General features: G+C 26.5%; 1 protein-coding gene and 1 long non-coding RNA gene across 2 annotated transcripts in view; one reads left to right on the top strand and one right to left on the bottom strand.

Moving 5' to 3' along the window:
* Nucleotides 1-27296, top strand: part of LOC122852411 — a 147927-nt gene that overhangs the window by 28375 nt on the left and 92256 nt on the right. Inside the window, exon 6 of the long non-coding RNA XR_006373815.1 lies at nt 15694-15762. This is a non-coding gene — a long non-coding RNA (uncharacterized LOC122852411). The remainder of the gene's footprint in view (nt 1-15693; nt 15763-27296) is intronic.
* LOC122852409 lies at nt 186-1293 on the bottom strand. Its single transcript, XM_044152185.1, has 5 exons — nt 1163-1293; nt 1027-1089; nt 660-892; nt 426-575; nt 186-341 (listed from the first exon to the last, which is right to left on the bottom strand). The coding sequence occupies exons 1-5, from the start codon at nt 1239-1241 to the stop codon at nt 240-242; spliced, it is 627 nt and encodes a 208-aa protein (XP_044008120.1). The 5' UTR covers nt 1242-1293; the 3' UTR covers nt 186-239.

Below are 27296 nucleotides of genomic sequence, written 5' to 3'. Positions count from 1 at the left end.
TGATATATACGTTCCGATTAATTTCTACAAGAGAGTCACCAAAGATATGGGCATTTGTATGTAGTCATTGTTTTCGTTAATAAATATGTTTTTTTTTTTTTTAATACCCATTTAATCAGTTAAATTTTTCATTGAAAATTATTATTATCATTATTATTACAAGATAAAAAAAATGATGCGTTTATATTTGTTTTTGTATTGTTGATATTATTTTTTTTTTTTTGATTATTATTTTTTTTTTAAAAGTAATCAATTCTGCCAGTTACTAATACTTCATAATTTTGGATTGGTATTTCGCGGCCTTCCCAGGTTATATAGCAGCATCTATTACCTGGATGAATCTAAAAAATAAATAGAGTAAATGAATAAATATTGAATATAAATTCACACTGAGTACAAATTATATTTGAGAAATAAATTCACACCTTTCCAGGCAGTAGTTTGTTTTGATAATATGCACGTCCAATATAAAGAATTTCACATTGATAAGCTCCACCTTCTACAGCATTTAAGGGTACATGACCATGACTTGCTGGCATCCAATGATAATTAGTATGAACATTCATCATTAGCATCTACCCAAATATAAAATTAAATAATTATAAAACTTTTTAGTATATATACTAGTAGGAACATATAGTTGAATATTTAAGTAATACCTTGAAATGATTTGTAGTAAATTCACGATCATTATAACCAATAGATATATATCCACGGTTATCATTACACTCAACTCTGCCAGGTAAAATATGTGAACTTTGACATGCTTTCCCTACATGGTAGGGCTGACCATAGTAATTTTCACCAACATTTACTGGACGATACACGTTATTTACATCATCTGTATAAACGTCTCGATAACATTTTCTCGTATTGTCAAGCCATAAATATTCTGTAAATATTATTATAACACATGCATTATGTTACAAAGTTTGCAAAGAAAATGATTTCCATTTAGTGATCATTCCCCACATAGATCAGACATAAGAAATATATTTTTTTTTTCTATTATATAATTATAATTACCTGGTCCACTCAATGAGCCATATTTTGATGATTCGTTTTTTACATTTGAGACTTCATTGGATTCTAAATGAAAGAAAAAAAAATAAATTATTTGATAAAAGAATAGATTTAAACAGCTATGATGATAAATAAATACCAGTATCAATTTCAGTAGTATAAACACTTTGTATTGTCATAAGAGTAATAAGAATCAATTGAAAAAATAAAATATTCATTTTTATTTATTTATTTATTAATCAAAATAAAAATATTGAATTGTTGACTTGTGAAAATTTATTAGTTAACTGGCTCTTTTATTGAATGTACACAGATACCAGTTGTTTTTTATTTGATTAGAATTTAATTTTTAATTGGCTGTGGGCCATCAACAGATGACATGATATATTTATTATAAATAACATTCTTGATTTTTATTTATTATTCAATAAATATATATCTTTAAGTGATATAATCACAAAAAAATTAATTTTAAAAGACAAGGCCAATAAAAATAGCAACAAGTAAAATGAATTAAAGTAAAAAAATTTTATCTACTTAAAAAACTAATTGTTGAAAGAAAAAAAAAAAAAAGTAAATAATTTTGTTTAATTAGAAAAAATTTTATCTCAAAACGAGCACACACGATTTACGTTTTTTTACTCTCACCATATATGAGTTTGCAGTTTACCTCCTCACGGATAAATAATTCTCACCGTTTGAAATTATAAATTAATGCATTAACCTGGTGTGTGTATATCCCGCGTGCATCATTCGACTTAATCTGACTCTTAACTTGGCAATATATCTGTGAAACACAAGGCGGCAGCACGTTTTAAACCACTTTCTGAGAAAATGCATGTTCATTCTTACTGTATTTGTATGGCCCGCGGCCTCATGAATCCCATAGCAGAAGTACAAAATGAAAAAGAATGGTCACGTTGCATTTGTCTTCTTAATTGCCAAATAAATGTTTGTGCATACCATGTTTTATATACACTTGCTGAGTATCTTCATGAAGAAGAAGACATCCAAAATTGTTGTTTTTTATTTTTTGGCATTTCACATTATGTTGATAACTCAGCGGTATATGTTTTTATAATTTACTTCATTAATTATTCAAGTTACTTTCTTTTTTTTTTATCAAACCACATTAATGAGTCATTATTTATGTGTAAAATAAATTTATATAAAAAAAAAAAAGTAAAATATAAATCAATAACACAGTGGTTGTTTGAAACATAAACTGGTAATTGCAATGACTTTTTACTGTGGTATGTTCAACCCTTTTTGACTTTGTTGATTGATGGATGACCAGTGGGCGAGTGAATGTGCACTCTTGTCGGCCATCTTGAGACACGTCGAGTAAGGATAAACAACTTCCTTTGTCGGGCCATATACTGGGCCAGTGAGTGCGTTGGAGGCCGACTTTGTGTATAAATTCTTTTCAATGTGAAATAGCAGGTTTAAATGATAAAGATAAAAAGAGAAAGAAAGAAAAAAAAAAAAATTGGGATCTTGTAGATCTACACTCGAGTGTTTGATGCGATGAGAGGTCCAGTCGGTCCAAAAGGTAACCGACACGACCCCTGTCAGTACCGCCTTGAGTCATTCAAGCTTCTGTTTTCACATGCACTCTTTGATATCTTTCAATATATAAGTATATATTTTTTTTTCATTCCATTTTGTCGACCTCCATGAATTTTTTTTTCTTTGTTTGTCCTTTTTTCATCTTGGATTTCTGAATTATTTTTCTTTTACTTTCGTTCTACTTGTTATATATATATAATCAAAATTTTGCGTGTTTATTTTAAATCAATCTATATTTATATAAATTTAATGTAATAAAAAATTAAAAAACAAAAAATGAAACTATGAAAGGGTTAATACAGCTGCACTTGTTTTTTTTTTTTTTTTATCAAATAGTTGCACAAGTATAAAACATTTGATAATAAAAAAAAAATGAATTTTTATATTATGAAATGCGTTGATAATTTTTTGATCTTGATTATTGATAAAATTCCAACGAGTGGTCATGGAACGTGTATGGTCTGACAATAAAATTGAAGTATATACATATATTTTTCAATGTTTCAAAAGTGGATAAAAGAATTTAGAAAAAATACAAAAAAAAAAAAAAAATAAGCTGAAATACATGATTATTATCAGACATGTTTGTCCTCGCTGTTGAAATAATTCTTTTTGTGATTGGTTTCCTTGTCAAGTTTTTTTTTTTTTCAATGAGTATCTTCACGTACAAAACTTTAATGCTTTACCCCTTTCCTCTGAGGATTAAAAGTAAGGAAGAATGTCATGTTGAGGCACAAGAATCACGCGTACTAACCTTTAGTAGAATGTGTTTCAACAGTTGCACATCAGACATTCATTCCTTTTGAATTCTGTGTTTCTTTGTTTTCTATATGTCTGATTCTTGGCGTTTATATATTTTTTTTATTTTTATATTTATCATGTCTCTACAATATTTTATATTGTCATTTTGTTAAATCAAAGTTGTTTTTTTAATTTATTTTTATTCTCATTGAAAAACCGCATGGATTGCCTGCAAAGATTAAATTAATAAAAAATCATCATCAGTTTTATCTGACAGTCAATGAATATAAAAATGCGTGAATAAACAAGTAATACATTTATACTATATAGTAATTAATTAAATAAAAAATTTTTTATTAACTTGATTTATATATAAAATGAGAAAAAAATAAATAAGAAATATTTAAAAAATTATATATATAAGTAAGTTGCAACACAGTCATTTGAGTCACTCGTTAAACTATATTAATTTATCGTAAATTGAAAAAATAATCTATTGAATCGTATGTCGATAAAAAAAATTATTCAAGTATAACGCCGCATTTAAAAAGTCTTGATTCACACATATTCATTTAGTTCTACTATTTGACATCTGTCCCTCAAATGAAATTAGATTGTGTCGGTTTTTTTTTTTTTTAATTACAAAACTAGTTTTATATTTATTTACTTAACACATTACCAATTAAATTCATATTTATTATACCATCATTTTGCAATATTTTTAATGTTTTTAATGAACATTTAATTTTCTTGGCTGCATTTAACTGCTGAGTCGCTTATCTGCTGTAATTTGCTACTTTATTTTTGCGTGGGTTATTAACATAAATTAAAAAAAAATATATAATTTGCAATATACTTGAATAAACCATATGTCAAATAGAAAAGTTGAACGATATATCTGTCAGAAACTACATATTTATATTTTATCTTTTTTTTTCATAAATAGTATCAATAGTTTTAATTGACTGTGTAACAAAATACATTCAATTGCTTGTCAATTATTATGTTTTATTGTATGTTTAAAATTTAATTTATTTTTTTTTTTGTTTTTTTTTCTCTCAATAATTATTTTTTTTATTTAAATTTATACGTTGAATATAATAATCTGATGATTATCTCAAGTATAAAATAACTATATATATTTAATTTTTTTTTTTTTCACAAAGATAGATTAATAATATTTTGTATTTATATATATAAATAAAAATAATCGACGGGACATGAAGAATTTAATTTTTTTCATTTGACTTTGAATTATTTACGACGATATATTATATCTCATAATTTTTAATAAATAATAAAATATATAAAAAACATGTAATCCTTCGGGGATTCAATTATCATAAGCTGATGATAACTTTTCTGTTGGAATCACATTTTACGATCTTCAACAAACTCAATATATACACAGACAGCATTTAATATACGCATAATCAAAAAAATAAAATAAATAAAATATATATACACATATAACGGCAATATCATGGTAGTTTTAAAATCATTGGACGTTATTTTATTGCCAACATGTCAGCTCGTATATTTAATGTTATAACTTGAGCCTCTCACTTTACAAAAATAAATAAAAAAATAATATATATATACATGTGATTGTAAAATTAAGATATATTTTGAATATATGCTAATAATGAGAATAAAATGAAAGGTGGCAGTAAATTTTTATTTATTTATTTATTTATTTTTTCTGTGAGACAGCGAATCTTCAGTAGCAATATCATCGATATATAAATATATATGTCGACAGTTTTGATAATTAATTATATACACACACATACTGACAAACATATTGTTTAATTCATCTCAATTATCCTTCAACTATGTCATTCGTGTTATTTATTTATTTTATTTTTCTATATATATAATTAACTTTATTATTATACTTTTTTTTTCTTCACCTGCTATTTGTAATTCATAACGAACATGTTAGCTGTCACTCAGAATATTTTGTGAAAACGTAAAATTTATTATCACATACATCATTAACGAGAAATACAATGTTGAAAATTGTAATTGCACTGATGTCAGATTGTCTGATAAGTCACACTATGCAATATAATGCCAACACATTTGTGTCGGTGTGTGTCAATGTAATTACGTCATTGTGCAAAAATAACAGAGTGTGAGAGAGAGATAGAGACTTGTAATAAAAATAAAAACATTAAAAATACTTTTAACATATTTTTAAAAAATAAATAAAAAAGATAAAAATAAAGAAAAAAGGTCTAATAAATTAAAAAAACAACAAAATCATTTTAAAAATAATAATTAGATGTATAAAAAAAAAAAAAAAAAAAAGTTTTATGTACACCAAAATGAGAAGCTTGTTTTGAAGTGAAATCTGAGTATATATATGCATTGAGCAACTCAACTAAATATAAAAAAATAAATAAATAAACTAGTGTAATAAATAAAAAAAATAAATATATATTTTCAAGCCAAGATAAAGGGGCAACTCATGGTTTATAGCGTGGAAGCCCGGCTATAATTAATGTTAATAGCAGTAATGGCAAATGTTAATGGCAAGTGCCGACTGACTAATCTTAATTTATGGGACACTAAAGCCACTTCCATATATTCCCATCTTAATGCTCGTGATAAGATCGTCAGATTAAGATATTATATGGCCGCGCCGACACAAACTGGTTGGGTGCGTTTCGTGTATATAAACTCCCTCTTTCACTCCCTCTTATATATACATCCCCTTGCCATCTTTATTTGGAATGTATCCTCATGAGACATGTATGAACACACATGGCTAAGACTCACAACATCTTTTTCTTTTACAAGACTTTTTTTTAAAAGATCAAAAGTTAATTTTTGCATTTACAATATTTATTTTTAAAAAATTAACTCTCAATACAACTTTAATTCATTAATACAAATTTTACTAATTTACTATATTCTAAAATTAATTCATCAAACTTGTTATTATCATTTTTTTAATTTTTTTTAATTTATATTCAATTTTTTAAAATATACACTGAAATATTAAAATTGATAAAATATTTGCAAAAAAAAAAAAATATAATTATACACAACAGAGTACTTTGAATTTTTAAAATAATATAAAAGTATACCAAATTATTTTTCATTTAGCAAATTACATTACTGACAGTATAATAAAATGAAAAAAAAAAAATTATAATAACAGTTTTTGGTGATTGTAAATTCGACAAAGTGATGGATATTGCGTGTCTTGATCCCTGCCAACTGGATTATATTTAAAGCTCTGTAACACCAATATATATAAAAAAAAAATGTATATATTATTTATACTTTATCGTACACAATATATAACTTGCTTCCGTTTCATAATACATTTATGAAAAAAAAAAAAAAAACACAATTAATTATTATTTTAAACATGTGTTGAATAATAGAAAGGAATAAAATTAAAAAACTAAAATAAAATCGATGATATTTGCAAATAAATAATAATTTTTTTTTGTGTTATGAATTTATGATTATTACTGTTTTAAATTACCACAATATTTCGTCAATATTTATTATCGATAATAAAGAATATCGTGAAATAGCAATAATTTTTAATACAGTAAATAATATATAAATATATACAAGCTGTTAATATATTTGCAATACAAACTAAGAGAAAGTATATTTATATATATATATATCAAGATATAAAAATCGATAACACCTTCCTATCGTTTATAAAAATATCTTATAAACATAAATACAAAATCAACACGTGCGAATGAATTAATCGATGTCACGATCACTTTGTTAGCTAGTTTTATTTATATATAAATTGTGAATTTGTGCATGTGTAACCTTTCACTTTGTTAAATACCGTTTATTAAATTTATTTAAGAGAAAAGAAAAAAAAAATATTATATACAAAGGTAGTATCGTCATAATTTAAAATGTTTAAAAGCAATGTAACACTTAAAATTTTTTTAATTAAAAAAAAAATTTAAACACCAGTATACTTTAGACGGATAATTATCCACTTTTTAAGATACATTGAGAGCATATTTGATCTTGCTGATTATAATTATCTGAAATTAATTGCATATAGATTATCATCATGTGAAATTTTCATGTTCTTAAGCAACACATTTTAACAAATTTATTAACAACATATTGATATGCTACTTTTATTTATTTTTTTCTTTGATATAAATAACCAGTAACAAGTGTAGTTTGTGATGTTGTTTAAACTATTAAATTTTGATATAAAATATATATATTTAATTTTAATAAATAAATTAAATATTCTAATAATATGTGGCTAGTGTATTATGATTGTTATACATAAATATACACTGAGACATATTTATTTATACTATTCGTCAGTCTTGCTAACAAGAATAAGGACATGATCCTTTTTCCTTCATTTATGGGACGAATTGAATACGAGAAAATCTATCTTATATATATGTTGTGTAAGCCAGGCATACGATGCCCATATATCTTCGTCCAAAGTCAACATGAGAAAATCGTTTGGATCAACCCTCCTTTGTTCGCCATTCCGAATGAATTATAGCTAATTTTTTTTTTTCATTTCTTTTATTTTCCCTCACTAAAAAGTCAAACGAATTTATTTGTTTTTTATTAATCATGCAAAAGAATTTTTGTACTGACAATTGAATAAATTTGTTCTCAAATTAACCAAAGTAATTTGAAAATATAAAAAGTATAATTTATATTAAATCGTCATTTAAATATGTGAATAATTAGTTTGTTAATTATGTTATAATACAATAAGTCTTTTTACAATTATGAATTTATGAATTTACAATTTTGAAAATCTATTTTCATCGTTGCTATTTATTATTATTATAATTATTATCATGATATGGAAAAGAAGAGATAAAAGAGAGTATAAAAAAATAAAAGTGGAATTAGGTATATGTAAATTTATGCTAAAATAACATACGACATTTCTCAAACTGTATATTGTGACCTGTCGCTAAACACATCAGCTGAAATTCATGCAATTCCCATCGGATAATTAATTGGCTGTTCCTCCCACGGGGTTAATATTAAATCAATTACTATGGCCGCTGTATAATGAAAGCATTAGAGGGCGTGTCATTGCATCGTAATTTATATTCCCGCAGCCACAACCAATATACTAACTATATACGTATATATTTATTTCCATCTCACTTGCATGTTATTGTATAAAATAAACCAACGTTTTTCCGCACTATGTGTATACGCAGCTGTAACGAGTTAAATGCGAACAAACTATTTGGCTATATTCATTTCTTTATTTCATGAATAAAAAAATCAATGCAACTGTGGGCTCAATTTTACTCCGTTTTTTTTTTTTACTTCTCACCCTTATTTTTTGTTTTTCATTTATGAATAATTCAATAATTATTTTTCATATGCTATCATCACAAAAAATCATTAGGTACTATTTTTTCATTGGTTCAAATAAATATCCCAACAATATACAATTATTATATATATAACTTTTTTTTTTTTTATTACCATATTCATTGATCAATTGCCAGATTAAAGAGAAAAAAAAAAAAATACCATACAATTTTTATTCAGTCGACAAATGGAATTAGAGATATATGATAAAAGAATTTTTTTTATTTTCATTTTTAAATCGATTGAAATATATTTTTAATTATTTGTAAATTTATTTCAACGATATTCAATTAAAAGATTCTACTTTTGATCTTTGAAAAGTGTTTTTTTCCTTTCATTATTGGTGACAGAAGAAAAAAAAAAAAGATAAAAAAGAAAGCAGAGCATCAGTAAATCTTGTCGTACAATTAAATCGTTGTCCCCCAAGGAGACACATAGATCTCTTTGTAGGGTGAAAAGCATTGAGGTTAAGAATGAAAGTGTCAAGAAGAAATAAAGGAGAAGATATAGCGAAAAATAAAAAAAAAGTTGTCGACATTGGGTGGATAAGAATTGAAGAGAAAATTACGTGAAACATCGTCGTAAATCGAATGGTCTTTGTTCGTCAGACACGGATTGGTACATGGATTTTTTTTTTTTTTTTTTTGTATCATTGTGTTGGAATGAAATCCCACCTTTAATGCCAACAACACAAGGAAATGAGAAAATGAGTAAACAAGGATCTAAAGTACATAAAGCCAAACGTTTTTATGCTTGGTCTGTTAATGACAGTTCGATCAGTTCATGTCCGTTGATTGTCCCTTCTATAAAATCAACTTAAGTTGTAGTTACACGTAATTAGAAAACAAGCTGGTCGGTATACTCTACCCTCATCATTCAGTCAAAACTCGTCAACGTATAAATCCAATGAATTCCCAAGAGTATAGTGAGAAGTCAGGAATGAAGTACTTGAATTAATTCTCATTTACATCAACCGACTGATCATCACAATTCTCAGCTAAACTGGGAATTAATCAGTGAGTTATTGAGAAACCCTGCATATATACATTTTGATGTTTGATATGGTACTCGCTGTCTTTAGTTCGACTCTTAGACATTGATTTATCATTTATATGATTGATTAATTTTTTCCCATTGACATTTAATGGAAATTTAATTCTTTTTTTCTCAGATAACCGCAATAAATCTTTTTATTTTATTTTTTTTTTTGCAATTAGAATAAGTGTAGGAGTTGAATTTTAAATAAATAAAAATCTTCTATAGAAATGAAATCGATCATTCATCTCTTTTTTTTTTTTTTTATTCAAAATTGATTTGTGTGTTCAAGCACACTTGTCGAGCCATTAATTGAACAAAAACATACAAGTCATCCTCTCACTCGTACATTCAGCCTCCAAACTGGAATTTGCTAGACTATCATGTCTTTTGCACAAGCAAAAATACCATTATATATATATATGTATATATGGAACTTGTGCTGGGAGGACAAGCCCGCCGGGTACTCTGCCGCCACAACCACCACCGTAGGGTGATTTATCCACGTCGCCCTCGGGCCACCGCCTCCATAATCTCTGAGCTCGCGTTTCCCCGTTAACCCCGCGTTATCCATCGTGTTCATCGTCTTGACTTTTGGCCTCTTCTCGTTCGTATATATACGACCCCCGTACAATCTTATATAGCAACGTCTACTCTTACACGTTCAGGGACCTCACTACTTCACTGGTCATGAATCACTTTTTCTATCTTTAACATACCATCTACTGGCATTCGTTTAGACCAATATATACAATGTATATACATATATTTATACACCTATATATGTTCTTGTCAGAAACAACGAAAAGTTTGTAATTTTTTTTTTGCTCACAATGATGATTTAAAAAGTTATAAGGTATTACGTCTCATCCAAATTTTAAATAAAATTGATATGTATAATCAAGTTAATCAAAACTAAAAAAAAAATTCAGATTTTCTAGCTAACAGAATAAAGAAAAATAAATTTACCCTATAGCATATATATCAAGTAAACTGGAGGGTGGATAAAATTTGAGGTAAAAATGAATCACTTCCCAGTATTTTTTCTTCAAAATATAGTGACATGTCTGAATGAAACCAGAGGGTTTGATGTCAGTAAGAAGAGAAAAATAAAAAAAAAAATGTCGAGAATCCGGTCGTATGTCATGCCTCGGGATAGAAGTTTAATACTCCTCAGTATAAGGGAAGGTATAGTTTAGGGGAGTTTTCCAAAAGGTAGAGTGTTCTATCCCGGAAATCCTGCAGAAAGCTAAGCGTCTATAATTTCTATACTGCCAAGATGTTTTTGGTTTATTTGGGATCTTGAAAGTTTTTCATTAGCCTGACAGTATATGACGACAATAATTTATTGAAATAGAATAAATAAAAAGAACATAAATATATTTAATAAAATATATTTATAAATTAATTTATATGTCAACATTGACAGATGACATTGTGATCTAGATTTGTTACTAATGAAAAACAACAAAGCATGCTGTCTCAATTATTTATTAAACCAACTGCACGCAGTGTTCATTAAGAAAAAAAATTAATTTTTTTTCAACAGTATATACACACACACACACACTAGCAATGACATAGATAAAGTCACCATTGCGTGACTAATGACTGGCAATTGTCGCAACGACAGATCATTAATTTTCACTACCCAACTACGGTGGTCAAAAACTAGACAGACCTTACTATATATCGTCCACACTTTGTCTTCAAATACTTCTCGTGTGGCAATCTTTTTCATTTTTTTATTTATTTTTTTTTACATATTCATTTTTCTTTTTTTGTATATACCCTTTTATCACTGCCATCTTGTTTATACATGAACATTTGGTGACACCTAGATTCGTGCTATTCATTAGTCAAATAAAAATAAATAAAATTAAAAAAGAAATACAATCAAGTAATTACACTAGTGAATCAGACAAGCTGATTTATATTATCACTTTATTTTAAAACACATTGCCAACACGCTAGAATCCAAGTTGAAAAGAAAAAAACCCAACTTAATGACAACATCATTATATACAGTATAAATCAATATGAGAGCTTTTTGAATAGTCTTCTTCTTCTTCTTGGTAGATTAAAATCTTTTGATGTATATTTATATTTAAAAAAAAATTGTTGATTTAAATAAAGAAAAATAAAAAACAATAAAACATTTAACACTGTGCATGAGATAAATTGAGCTCGTGGGTGTTGCTATATATAAACAAAGCTGGGATTGCAGTTGGTAAATAGAGTGTAACTAATCATTCTCAGAGGTGGTATAAACAGTATGTATACACCATTCCAACATCAATTCGTTATAGCAAGCTCCACGGGAGTCAGCTATACTAAATCAAAAAATTCTTATTCTTATCTCTTATGAAGGGATAACTCATTTGTCTTTAAATGTTTTTTTACTTTCACTCAAATTTTTTCTCTTTTTTTTCAATCTTTTTCTATATTTACTTGACAATATATTATGTACTCAAGTTTTCTATAAATGACGACGACGTTAGTGTTAAATGCACAGTCAGCAAACCCTTAATACAATCCCCCTCAAATCATTTATATATATATAAGTACACACAAAACCTTAACACTTTGTCATCGTATTAATACTCCCCTTGTGATATGCGTGACGTGATTACTCCTTCACTAAATCCCATAATATTTCTAATGGTCACCTAAATATAGTCTTCATTTCTGACAAGAAAGCACGATTTTAACATTAAATATAAATACCTTTATTAAACATATAAAAATTTGATAAATATACACAAATTATGATTCATAAATCTTGAAAACCGACAAATATCAAGAATAATAATAATAATAATATATTTATAAAAATAAAAATATAATGTTTTTAAAAATAATAATTTAAAACAACGTTATAAATCAATAATATTCAACACTTTCATTAACTTGTTTTAAAAAAAAAAAATTATACAACTAGATTTTCCGGTAAAATTAATGAGGCTGTTAGTTAATTTAAATTTAAAGCAAACACACATTAAAATATTTATCATGAAAAAATATCAAGAAAATATCAAGAAATTGATGATTAATTTTGATAAAGAATAAACAAGATGGTATGAGACTTATTGGTGTAATTTTTAATGAATGATTAAAATAAAAAATATGCTGATATAATTAGTGAGAAAACTGAAGCATGAGAAAACCTGCTTAACAAATATACAAATGTAAAAGACGATGAGATCGTTCATGAATTGTGCAAGATATAGATATATATATGTGTAGACAAGTTTTGCAGTAACGAGGGTTTGGATGATGCTGCTTCTGCTTCTGTTGGTGTTGTTGGCTGGTGTATGTATAGGGAGTAAACATACTAAACATACTCGGCTCGTTAGCGGCGTGTTACACGATTAACACACCCGTATATATACCAGCAACACTCTGTAAATTAAACTAGTTGGGGTAGGTGGTTAATTCGACTGCCAGAATATATATACGGATCAATGGTACAACTCGATGCTTTATAAACACAACATTTAGACCATTTGCATTATGGCAATGCATATGGTGTTGTTGACAAACTTGTCGAATTGGCAAATATACAACTCTCTCTTTTATTCAGCATTTATATATTCTCTTGTTGTTTAATTTACATTCACTTAATTGCTAAATATTCGTGTTTAAATTGGTATGATTTATACTCAAACTTTCGTTAGCTATTTTCAGCAGTACTAATTAACTGCTTACATTAGCAAGAAATTTTTTTCTCAATATCAATCAAAACTGTTTGTTACCTCATTAACATGTATTTTGTTTGTCAAACCTTCTTATTATTTTATTTTATTTTTTTTGCTTTACGTGTTGCAAAAATAAATAAATTGAATAACAAAAAAAAATAAATATAAAAACAGCAGATGTGAATGACTTGAAATGCCGGTTTGCAATTATGATGTATCGTTAGCAGCTGCAAGTCGAATGCACTACTGTGAAACAAGACGAATGACAACAAGGGCAGTTAAAATTTATAGAATAAGAAATTAAATTATGTGCAATATATGTATTGATATATATAAATTGTTATTTTTGTATTTTTAAATCATAAATAAAAATGCTTATGGAGTCATTGTTATTTGCTCGTATTTTAAATTAATGATTTATGACAATATTATTTATAAATATAATTTATAATAAAGAAAAAAATAAAATAAAAAAAATGTTTTATTTTTAATATATTAAAAAAAGAATATTTAGAAGTAAGTTAATAGTCATGTCACGGAGTTTAATGTTGATTAGCGTTCATGCAAATCGTCGAGACAAAGTGCTACGATATGTCAGTGTCAGTCTTATCCAAGGACTGACTATAAATTGTGACAGATTGAACGACAAGTGGGTTTTCATTTGAATATTTATATTTTTAATACAAATGAAAAACATACTTAACATTATGAAAAATTTTATTAATCAATCAACTTCATAAATGTTGTATTAGTTAATAAAATAATCATAAATTATTAAATGTATTTTATTTTATATATAAACTTATAAATAAACTTTTTTTTTATTTTTAATGTAAATACATATAAAATAGCTTCTACCTCGTTACACTGTATTAACATCGTGTCGTGTTTTTTATCATGCTTGTTAATCATTAGCTCTGTGAGCCTTTTTTTATTTTTGAATATATTTTCTTTTTTTAATCTTATGGTGAATATGTCTTCACGTAACTCACACGCAGGCGCCATCAAATAATTATCTACAGTTGCGTTTTTATATTTATTTTTTAATTTTTCATTTATGTTAATAAAATAAAAAACTTGACAATTATTATATGAATGTAGATGCGGTGTAATTATGAAATATTAAATATTAATTTTTTAAATTATCCAGTATATTTCCCGCACAATTATACATATTGTCAGAATATATAATCTTGAGAATTATTTAATATATGTAAATGCACAAAGAAAAAAAAAAAAAAGTATTCAACTGTGTACAATATATAGCTTGAATATTCATTTAAACTCAAGGAGCCGCAAAACAATTTCTCGTTGAAATAAATGTGTTATATTCATCGTTACGTATAATGCACATTTACAAGGCGCAAAAGTGATGGTTATCGCAAACAAGAGACCAGCGGCACCCTGTTGTGTGTGCGCCACTTTGTGAAAATAAATCTTTTTCACTTCATAAATTATTTATCAAACGTTGACTGTGATTTTATGTATAATTGCATTAAATGTTTGTTATTTATTTATTTTTTTTTAAATTGCATACTGAAATGTCATTTAATTGCGAATATATCGACTCACAATTTCCATTCTCATATACGAATTTCAAAATTTAATATATAAAAATACTTGAAAGAATAAAAACAAATTTATATAGACATTTGTAATTAAGATTTTATTTAAAATGGTAAAAGATTTAGTAATAAGATTGTTTTTTTTTAATGGAATTGAAAAACCACAGACCGCACGTAGTTAAAATAGCCGCTGAAAAATTTATGCCTTGGTCTTTGGGGACCCTTGCTTCTGCGCAATAAATTAACGCCCAAGAACCTCGACCGCCGTGGTGAGAAAAATAAAAAATATATATAAAAAAAAAAAAAAAATATTATCCTGTTTATCGTCTTGTTTTATTTTTTATTCTTTTATTTTTTTCTTCATGACATCAAAAATACTTAAATACACAGTAAACGATTGGCACGACGAATTTCTGTCTAATTTTTCTCACTCTTTATTTTAAATGAGGCAACATTTATATTTTATTTTTTAAAAAGATAAACTTAAACCAAGTGACTCTGTGACACTTGCAAATGGACTATAATAAATTAACAAAAATAAAACCAGATCATTTAAATTGATGATATTCATTAATTGTTTTAAATTTTTAAATTAAAAAATTAAAAAAAATATAATAAATTTTTAAATTATTAATTTAATATAATGAGTATATTGATTATTGGTTTTAATTGGTATTTTATATTTTATGTTTCAGATTCACAAAATACTGCGAGGAGGAAGTAAGGAACATCTGAGTCTTGATGACTGCATTCTGCTGAAAAAGGTAAGATCTTATTTATTTATTTATAAAACTGCAGCATGCCACACAGTAAATGATCGAACTGTCTATCTATCTTAAAAAGAGTAGATGGTGGCAAATAAGGTGTATTTCAGGTATTATTATTTTATTTTTTGCAAGTGCAATAGAAAAAAATATAGTCATTCGTTTTGGGGGGGAGATATTTCGATAAAACGAGTATTTTTATTTTTTTTGATTATATATACCAACTTTAACGAAATAATTTTCAACAAAGTAACTTTTACAATAGTAAAACTTTCACAAAAAATAACTTTCCGTATAAAATTCTACCACAAAAAAAAATATATATATTGACTTGTTCAAGAGTCCAAGAGATTTATTATTTTTCGATTACAATCATGTTTTTTTTACGATACCCTAATATACCTAAAAATTCCATAGGATTATTTTTCTAATATTAAAATAACATTGAAATAGCAAATTATTTTGTAAGTAGCATAATATTTTTATTCATGACCAAAGACTAAATTTTCTTCGAGGCAGAGCAATAATTAATTTTAGCTCATTTAAAAAAATACGATACAAGCAATCTCATTAAAAAAGTAAAATTCAAATTACCTACAAATTTGTTTCCAAAATATTGAATTAAAAAAAAAATATATAGGTATATTTTATTTTTTTTTTAATTAGCTGAGTATTTTATTAAAACTACTGATTATATCTCTAAAATAAATAGATACAATTATTTTTTTAATTCTATCTCATTAATAAAGAGAAAAAATTCAATGAGATAAAATATATATTAATAACATTTATAAATAATTAATAAGTATGGTAATTTCAATTTGTTTTTATCTTACAATCGACATTTAAAATCTTGGGTAATCAATTTAAAATGAATATAAATGAAATGATAAAAATAATTTTTTAAAACAAGCTGTAAGAAGGCACTATTATTTACTTAAAATATTTGAAATTTAGAGCGATAAATATATATATCTCAAACAGTATCTAGAACAAAACGGATGTGATAAAAATGGCGAATCATTTTACGATCAGTTTCAACCTATTGCGCGTGTTACTCTCTTTCAGTACCTTATCTTCATACTGAATCAGTTGCAACAGCTTCTTTTGTTGAAAAAAAATATATGCCCATTCGATTTATGTTGCTTCAAGGCACACAAAAAGATCTCTCACATATTACATTGCACCATTTTATCATTAAAAATTAAATCTTCAAGACAACCATATATCTACTTGTTTTTTTTTTTTCTTTTATTAAAAACACCTATATATTTTTTATATTACGTAATAAATATAAAAAAAAAATGAAAATTGATAAATTAAAAATACAAGATATTAAAATAAAAAAGTTGAAAATAAAATTTCCAATTTTTAATTAAAGAATAAAAAATAAATAACTATAATAAAAATTTTAAATGAATGATAAAGCTATTAAATGTAATTTCTCAATGTCCCATATAATTATTAAGTTTTCTTAATTACGATGACAGTCATTAACATGACAACATCAAAAAATATACCCACAATTTTATAATATGCTTTTTTTCATCTGTAATTAATTTTTTTTTATTACATTATTTTAAAACTTTTGTCTTATATATATACTTTTTTTTATTTCAATTTTACAAGTTTTGCAATTTGTATTTAATGCAATGCTTATAAATAATCAATATATCTCAAATTGTCATCAAAAGAAAAAAAAAAATTTATTTCTATAAAAATAAAAAAAAAGATAATCATCAAACGATCGTAATATATCATTGTGATCAATGAGTCATTTACATCATCGTGCAACTCGTTTAAAATATATGTTTATTCATGTTTTACCTAGTAGAGAATATCTCAGATGTAAAAACAGCAGGGAATATAGAGAAAACGACTTTGAAAGCCCTGGGATGTTTATGACTCTTGCATAATCCGATGTAATGTCAGGTTTATAGCACCTGCAAGTGAAGGCAAGATTTTACGATTTCAAAGAACTCATTTTGTCTGAATTTTAATGTCAACTTGATTGTTATAAATACTCGTATATTTTATTAAACTAAAATAACACGTGAATTTATTTTTTTTTTTTTATGTTAATAAATATCAGTATAGTGACTTTCAAATATATATAAATTTATTTATTTTTTCAATCAAGATGAGTATTTATTGTGTGTCATCTTAAAAAAAATTTGATTTTAACTGTGAATTGAAATTGACGGTTTGTGTGATATAAAATATATATCATTGCGAAATTTATATATATAGCAATATGGAAATATGTTGTATTTTGCCAAGTGTATAAATGTATGGGAAAATTGAATGCCACGCGTGAAAGCATAGCGTGTTGCGGGTCGATTGACGTTGAGTTTATCTGGTGACACACGTCGACTCTCCAACTTGACAGCTCCGGATGCAAAACGAACACGGCATGGCACGAACGCGGACAATGAATGCCCATCCGTCTGCCTCTTTACAAAACGCCGGTATACATCGACACATATATGTACATATATATATAAAAGTCAAAAAGAGACAAGAGTGAATGTTCACTACTCCGGCATTTGCTTGACTCTTTTTCTAATTGCTAAAATTGACAGGTAGATTAAAAATCAAAAAAAAAATATAATAATCATTTTTTTTTTTTTTCTATTCAATTATTAAATAAAATAATATACAAGCGTATTTAAATGACATTTTTATATTTGTCATTTTCTTTTAATGACATTCTTTAAAAATATTTATATTGAAATTTTAGATTGTAGAAATTTTTTTTTTTTATTTTGTCATAAGCGATTAATTATTTATAATTTAAATTTGTTTTTTTTTATTTTTATTTTTTATTTCGAGTCAGACACACACAGATTGCAACACATAATAAATAACTATTTTTATTTTATTTTTTTTTATGTTTTATATACAATTAACAACAAGTGATTCATTACTCACACTTCAACTGTATATATCAACTTGTTATTTTACCCTCAATGTAATCTATCAAAAGTTCTGAGATTGATCAACCTCATGAGATAATTGTCATAATGACATATATAAATTTTTTTTTGTTTCTATTTTTTTTTTTTTAATTTGATAATATTAGAGTGGTGAAAAGAAGGGTAGAAAACAAACAAACAATCGTTAGTTTCTCTTGGGGATTGAACATCTAGACACAGAGGTGGCAGAAACACAGGATGGAAACTAATGGTCGTGTGTCAGAGGGTAAAGGTCGACCATCTATCACCGACAAACTGGCTACCTTCGTCATCTCGTATTTCTTATTTTCTTCGGTATACGTACGACGTCGACTTGTCCATTGCTTGATCCTACCAAGTTACGAAAATCCTTTTCTCAAAAAAAAAAAAAAAAAAGATCAGTGTGATTTACCACAAGAAATGGCATGATTTTGTTGGACAGCTGATGCCCAGTAACTGAGAAAACAAAAAATAAAAATAGGGTTGATACTTTGTGCTATTTGCATTGACAGGTTTCTTGAACAAATTGATCAAAATGAAATATATTTTCTAAAAAAATAACAAAAAGTTTCTTTGATGAACAATATTTAACTATGAATTATAAAGGGTAAAAAAATTAAGTCTTTTTGAGATCTCATAGAGTTCTCTTCACGAGATCTCTTCAAAATCTCGTTTGTGAGACGGATAGAGATTTTTCAGAGACAAATTGAAGAAGAATTAAAGAAAAATAAGAGACGAATTAAAGATAAATTGAACAAGTTAACAACGAATAACTTTTTGAACTTTTTTTTCAATAAATATCTACTTGCACTGACTCCGACTCTACGTTTTTTTTTAAATATGGATTCTAAGATTGACCTAAATATGTGTAAATAAATTTTTTTAATTTAATAGTAACACAATTCAATAGATAAACACCTGAATTTTAAAATTCAACAGTATCTACTTGCACTGGCTCTAACTCTGACCTTAAGTCCGACTCCGACCTTTAATCCGACTCTACGTTTTTTTCGAAATATGGATTCTAAGATTGACCTAAATATGTGTAAATAAATTTTTTTTAAATTCAATAATAACACAATTAAATAAGTAAACACTCAAATTTTTAAAATTCAACAATATCTACTTGCACTGGCTCTAACTCCGACGACTTAAGTCCGACTCCGACTCCGACTCTGACTCCAAACTCTACGTTTTTTTTTTTATCTGTTCTGTCACTGGAAAATTTTTTTATCGTCTCTAATTTTTCTTCAATTAGTCTTTAATTTGTCTCTGAAAAATCTCTATCCGTCTCACAAACGAGATTCAGGAGAGATCTTTATGAGATCTCAAAAAGACTTAATTTTTTTACCCAAATTAGACTTGAATAAAATTAGTTGATTTTTTTCTGTTGTTGTTTATGACTGTACAATTTATTTATTTCTTGAAATTGAAATATGCATTTGGGTATTCTACATAAAAGGGCTGTAAATATATATATAAAAAAAAAAAAACAAATATCATTGACAAAAATACAACTACTGGACAATACTGATTTATCGTGCAATTTCTGCCTCATATATACAGAATATTGTATATTGTATATTACTCTTTCTCTCTATATCTTTCCCTTATTTTTTTTCTAAAGTTTTTATATTCCCCCAAGTAAAGCAGCATTCAAAGACAGTCAAAAAGGTTCACAATATTGTTTTTATTGCAATCTATCTAGTGATATATTGAAGTGACTGTTGTCTTTTCTCCTCGCAATAATATCATAAGAATGAAAAATAATAAAATAAATTAAATAGCAAACAAGACAAAGTGTATTACCCACATCTTGGCTTATCAGATAATACAATCTTGATGATTTATTTATCATTATTTATATATTCAAACGTATTTTTATGATGATTATTTTAAATATATTTATATTACCGATAATAAATGTCTGGTATCTATAATAAGTCTTTAAAATTTTAATTTGCTTTAAAAAAAATCATATGAAAACTTGAAAAAATATCAACAATCAAGATCAATAGTAAATCAGAATTTTCATGGTTCAGAAAATCGTTGAAGGTCTTCATGAAAGTAATGGTATATACTATGTATATATTATATGCATTAAACATTATGTTATCAGGACAATTTTAGTTGAAATGATCACTAGAGCATGTTAGCTATTTTTAGTAGTAAGATTATATCTTCATATATATATATGCTGGGGCTATTTGACGTTATACGACTGGCAGTATTAAAGTCATGTCGTATACCCTTAGCACCATCAGGGTGGTAAATGCCACAGTTGAAAGTCTCGTACATGTATATGAAGCATATATAGCATCTATGTGGGCGTGGAGAACATTAAAGATCCTTTTCCAGGGGCATAAACCTGTCATTCGTAAATTTTCCAAGCAACGACGAAATAGAATACGAATACCGTCAAACACAAATATAAACTCGTATGTATATATGTAGTCGTACAAATACATAATACAATGAATAAAAAAAAATTGTAATAAAACTCAAATCGTATAAAAATATAAATAGAAAAAAAAAAAAAAAAACTGTTTTAATACTGTGTGACGAGTCACACTGTCGGTGTTGTATTAACACTCGTCTTGTTTATACCACCATCTTAAATCCATTATTTAAAAAAGCGTATAAATGTTTTATTTATTTATTTTTTTATTTTAAATTATTTTTCTTAAATATCGTCAGTGAGCTCTCAATGATTGAAGGCAACAGCTGAACTTAAACCATTGAGTGTAAACAATATTTTTAAAACCATCAGTTAAAATAAGCCCCTGCAAAATCTTACAGTCACGTTTTTGAAACATCCCAAGTGAAAATAAATATATAAATTTTTTTTTAAGTAAATAAATTCAAGACACAAATTATCGATAAATAATAAATATATAAGAATAATACACTGAGAAAAAAAAATAACAATTTTTACAACTAAAATCAAATAAAAATTACTGTGCTGCGTAGTAAAGGCCGGGTATTTTGTAAGTTTAACATATATTACAATGGGAACAATAATTTTTACCCTTCGTGCCATTTAATTTTGTATTTTCATGGACAAAAATTACCATGCCAAGCACAGTAATTTTAACTATACATACACACACTAAAAAATATAGTGTCGATAAGTAAAGTTTGATGTATTACCAACAATTTTATTATTTGAATTAATAAAATTCCAAATATATTATCTTTTAAATATTGCTTAAAAAAATAAATGAAAGGAAATTAAATAACGATACCTCAAAATAAAAATTTTTATTTAATGTATTTTTTTTATATCCAATTTTATCAATAAATTCTGTATTTGGTGTTTGTGTTATATATGTTAACTTCTTATAATATATATTTTATTCAAATCTCAAATTTTCATTTAGAAAATTTATTAACTTTATAATGCTCGGTGTGTTCATTTAAAAAATACAGCTAATAATTTTTGTTATAAAATAATATTGTGTGGGATGTTTCCATTAAAATATTGTTTATAATATAAAAAATTGAGACCATCCTCATTGCTATCAAATTCACGATAAACAAATGAAAACTGCACACTAAATTATGTTCACACTTCCATTTCACTAGTGATATCTATAAATAATTAGCGAGTAAAAGTAACTAAATTAAGTCGTAGATTTTTCTTAGATAACTGCACTTTTTTATTCACTCTTGAATTAATTAATATCAATATTATGTATAATTAAGGGAGGCCGTTACCGTTGGACGTACAAATACCTAAAATGTGCGTCTCAATAATAACAAAATAACAAAACTGAAACGATAATATAAATAGAAAAAAAAAGCGCCGAAGATTACCGTGGGTTGAGTCACACTGTCTGCAGAGTAAATGTTTAGTGTTCATACCACAATAAAATTATAAAAAGCTCAGTATTTTATTTTAATAAAACTTTAATAATTGTCATTGAGCTTATCAATATTGAAGGCAACAGCTGAACTTAAACCATTGAGTGTAAACAATTTTTACATCAGTTAAAATAAGCCCCTGCATAATCTAAAACAATAATTTTGAAACATCCCAACATGAAAAAAATATAAAATCTTTTTTAGTAAATCAAATTGCTAGCATAGTAAAATTAATAAATATATAAGAATAATACTATGACGTTTTTTTTTAAACCATATATGTGACAGTTGGAGTAATGATTTTTTGCTCAATTTATTATAACATGCATCCGGTATTATTTAGTTTTTTTGTGCTTTTGAAATGTCGTATGTCACGAAAAGGTCGTTTCTCAATCAAGTTGAGAATGCGGAAGAATTTATATATATGTATAATGTATGTAGAGGGTTGAACATAAAGATATAGGGTGAAATATATACATGTACATAGAAGGCACGAGCCACCAAGCAGCAACTGGTGGTGCCACAACGGTGATATCTAGTATTATAGTTAGTAGTCTCGGCCAACACCTCTATATCCCAGATTATATTTTATCCTTCTCCTTCACAACTCTACAGTAACTATCCGCGTTTTCTCTACTTCATGAACATGCCACAATTAATTATTCCATTTTATATATATATATTTTCTCCCCAACTCATTGCTAATTGGGTGCGTTCATATTAATTTGCAGTAAAATACCAACTCAATAGGGGGAATCGTTAACGTCTATCTGTCTTATGTCATTTAAATTTGAAATTTCTACAAATGATATACAAATTACTCTGTGATTGAAAATCAGTTTATATTATTATTATTTAAACTATATCAATTCAATATTTTAATGCAATACTTTTTGTTTTTTTTTTGATATTATTATAAATATTTTTGAAAAAAAATATACAAATAATAATTTTAAAAGTAAAATTTACAAAGGAGATAACTGACATGACAGAACGATTATGTATATTATACATACGGTATATAATATATGGTAAATTATCGTTAAATATATACGACAAGAGCAAGCATGTATTTTAGATTTTAATGGCCACCTCGTTGGTGTACAAGCACTTTGAAATGGTCATGCCAAGTAAAGTCGCTTATGGCCGTTGAAAGCACAAATTTTTATGAGGTTCACCCATCGTCGTCGTCAACGAGTATTTCCACTAAGTTTTACGGCGGTTCTTTTTCGTGAATGGTTCAGTACAGATTGGAAAAAAAAATAAAGTAAAATGACGAACGTGAATATCCAGAATAAACAAAGACCGACACGAGCAACAGAAAAAGAGAAGAAAAAAAAAACAGACAAAGACAAAGTATAAAAGCTTGAAAAACAAGGATATATGATAAGCAACGAGTCAAAATAAAAAAAGAGAAACAATTCGTATGTATATATAGTGCAAAAATGATGGCAAATATATATACAGAGTAGTGCAGAAAAGAGAAAGATCCGGCAAACGAGTGTAGCGTATATGATTTAAGGGGGTCTCAGAGCCCACCCTACATGCGCCAAGGATATGAGTTACTGCGCCATATAATTCCATAATTCAGATTCATACCCAGAGTTTACGGCGTCTGGGTAACAAGCAGACTGCGCCCGTTGTTTTATGGCCTCTGAACGCCCCTTGATTCTCGCCGCTCTCTACCCTTCATTCGTCTATACATATATATACATACATATTCTATACTCGCTTGTCTCGCACTTTTCCAAATCCACTAGTTTGCGTGAAATCGATTCGAGAGGTATACAAAAAGAAAAAGAGCTTTTTTTTTTATGTTTTTTAACCCTGGCCATTTATACTCGACTCGCGTATATATATTCACTGAACTTATCCTCGCGTCAGCCCCATCGTATATATGCTGTGTCGTTCAGACACTTCAATCTGTTTTTTATATATGTCCAATGAACGTTTTACCCTTTTGAATTTTTTTCATCATGTTATTTATACATGTATACATATATATGTGATTTTCATTCATTTAAATTATTAGCTTGTTATATAGGGTCCAACTGTAGACTATACATCTCCATAAATGTGTCAAATACAGTTATCATTTGTAGAAATTGTTAAATCGATGATTCGTGGTAATTAATATTGAGGGGCTAATAGTTTTAATGAGAATTATGGGCTTGAAATGTGCGGGTTGTGTCGATATAGTCAGTATACTGTCATTCAGGACCCTCGAGAAATACAATGTTGATGACGTTTATGAGGGACATTTGTTACATGTCATTTCTCATTCACTTAAATATAGCCAATGATGAAATGTTATTTAATTGTTTGGAGCATTTTATATTAGTGATGATATTTATATTATTGTTGAAATTATTTTATTAGTATTATTTTTTTTTCTTCTTTTATTCCCAACTCTCACTTGACGACATATATAAATACAATTATAATATTTTTTTTTTCTTTTTGTATATTCAAAATACTATCAAGAAAATTGTACGTGCTTTTTATATAGAAATTTTTTTCAAGATCGAATCCTTTTACGACTTTGAAATTGTGATTTGACCAATTTTTAAAAAATTATTATTTAATGTTATTGGCTATTTTGAACCCTCCAAGTATACTCGATTATTTATCGTAACAAAAATGAATAGATATAAATAAATAAAAATGTATAAACATTCATATATATATAATATTTTTTTTGATTTATTTTTTTTAAATAAATTTTTCAATTGAAATTAATTGTTATATATTTATATTTTAAATGTAGTTATTGCTATGGTAGATTACTTTTTTTTTTCATCAATACTATATATTTTTCGGTCATGATATTTGAAGGATTTTGATTTCTCAGTATATTTAGGATTGCATGTCATGGACACTTCATTCTGTTAAATTTAATAAAGTTTTGAGTGAACTGCAAGTTGGCTGTCATGTGATTGGGGTGGAAACCTGTCAGTTTTAGAACTAGTTAGCTGTCTTCTCCGATCGTTAGGCAATGTATATAACTGATGAAAATTGATATAAAGGAAAGGGCAACTTGAGTTTGATACAGAGAATGAATGAGTTCTTGGATTCGAATGATTCTGTAAGTAATAATGTTTGACGATTGGTGGATAATCCGGTTTCATGTTCCACGAGGGTTTAAATAAAATAAGTGACAGTAGTGAAATTACAAATAGTACTTTTCAAAATTATAAATAAAATGATTTAAAAATTCTTCAATCATTTTATTCAATTAAACAAAATATTAATATAGTCTTTTTTTAAATTCTCGACAAAGTCTAGACAAATTATTTATTTATTTATTTAACACAATGAGGTTAATATACAAGCGAGTGAAACGGATATTGTGAATTTTTTATTTATCAATTTTAGCACAGCCAGCTTTTCAAGATTATTGAATACAAAAAATAACTTAATTAACATCATCGCTATTGGAAATTTTAATACTGCTAATGACTTTTATTAATCGATTTTTTTTTCTCAATGAAAATCGTATTAATAAATACTTGAGTATCAAATGAAACAGATAACACGTAATTAATTAATTTTAATTAATTATCTGATTAAAGCTTTCCCAAAATATGATAGTCTAGTTTCAATTTTAATTTATTTTTTAACAGTTACTTTTTTTTTTTTAACACGACAACAGTGCATTTAGAAAAGAAATCAGTAGAAATATTTTAAATTAGTCAGACAATTAGAAACAGGTTCTAACCAAAATTTTTTCAATACTAAAATTTAGCAAATAAGTTTAAAAATTGATTTAAAAAAAAAAAAGTAATTTGTCTGACAAAAACAAATTTTTACTACTTAAAAAAAATTTAATTCATTTTAATATTTAGTATTGAAAAAAATTCAAATTCATTTACCTATTGTAATTTAGAGAACGAGAAATATTCCAAATATTTCTATATAATTCATTTGAATCAAACAAATAAAATATAACAAAACATTATTATCATAAATCACAAAATTAAATATATAATAAATTGATGACAGTTGGCTATATATGTGACAAAATGTAGCATCATAAAAATTTAATAAATTTCAAGAATATATATGTATATATAATCATCGAGTAAAAATAAACGTTATCCTGTATAAAAGCCAAGATGAAAAGAATGAATTTTTAGAAGATGTAAAAGTATCACGCGCGAGAGGAAATTAACGATCGTAAAGAACGTTTGCCTAGTAATTTGGCTGGCGTTACAAACCCGGTAATAAATTCAAGTGCATATCTGTGTCGTAAAGCTTGAAAAGGATAAAACTATTGGATATAACAAAGATGAAATAATAAAATAAAAATAAATAAATTAAGTGAGAAGAGAGGTGAGCATCGGGGGCAGGCTTTGAAGAAAAATATAGATGGTGTTGTATATATGTATATGTATAGGGGGGCCCGCCTTCGATTCACGAAGCTGTAAATTTATTATACGCAATATCGGCGCGTCCAATGTCTCGTAAAGTAACATCCCCGTGGGCGATTCATCTGCCATCGTATCTTTATCTCTTTGGCGTGGCTATTCGTGCTGCCTGTTACGAGGCCTCCAAAGTTGAGATTTAAACTTTGACAATTTATAAACTTAATCCATTTAAAAAAAAAAAGAAATTCAACAACAATATTAAATAAATAATAATAAAGCATATATGAATACAATCGGTTCAATATTTTTTTTTTTTTTCATAAATTTATATACTTTATCATTTTTTAAA

Source organism: Aphidius gifuensis, linkage group LG3 (genome assembly GCF_014905175.1).
Source record: "Aphidius gifuensis isolate YNYX2018 linkage group LG3, ASM1490517v1, whole genome shotgun sequence".
Classification (NCBI taxonomy): Eukaryota; Metazoa; Arthropoda; class Insecta; order Hymenoptera; family Braconidae; genus Aphidius; species Aphidius gifuensis.
The sequence above is the reverse complement of the archived record's forward strand: the minus strand, read 5'-3'. Positions and strand labels throughout refer to the sequence as shown.

Coding starts and splice junctions, on each gene's coding strand:
- LOC122852409 (XM_044152185.1), bottom strand. CDS start 1,241: ATGAATATTTTATTTTTTCAATTGATTCTTATTACTCTTATGACAATA. Junction 893..1,026: donor TGGCTCATTGAGTGGACCAG/GTAATTATAATT, acceptor TAATATTTACAG/AATATTTATGGCTTGACAAT. Junction 576..659: donor TTACTACAAATCATTTCAAG/GTATTACTTAAA, acceptor ATATTTGGGTAG/ATGCTAATGATGAATGTTCA.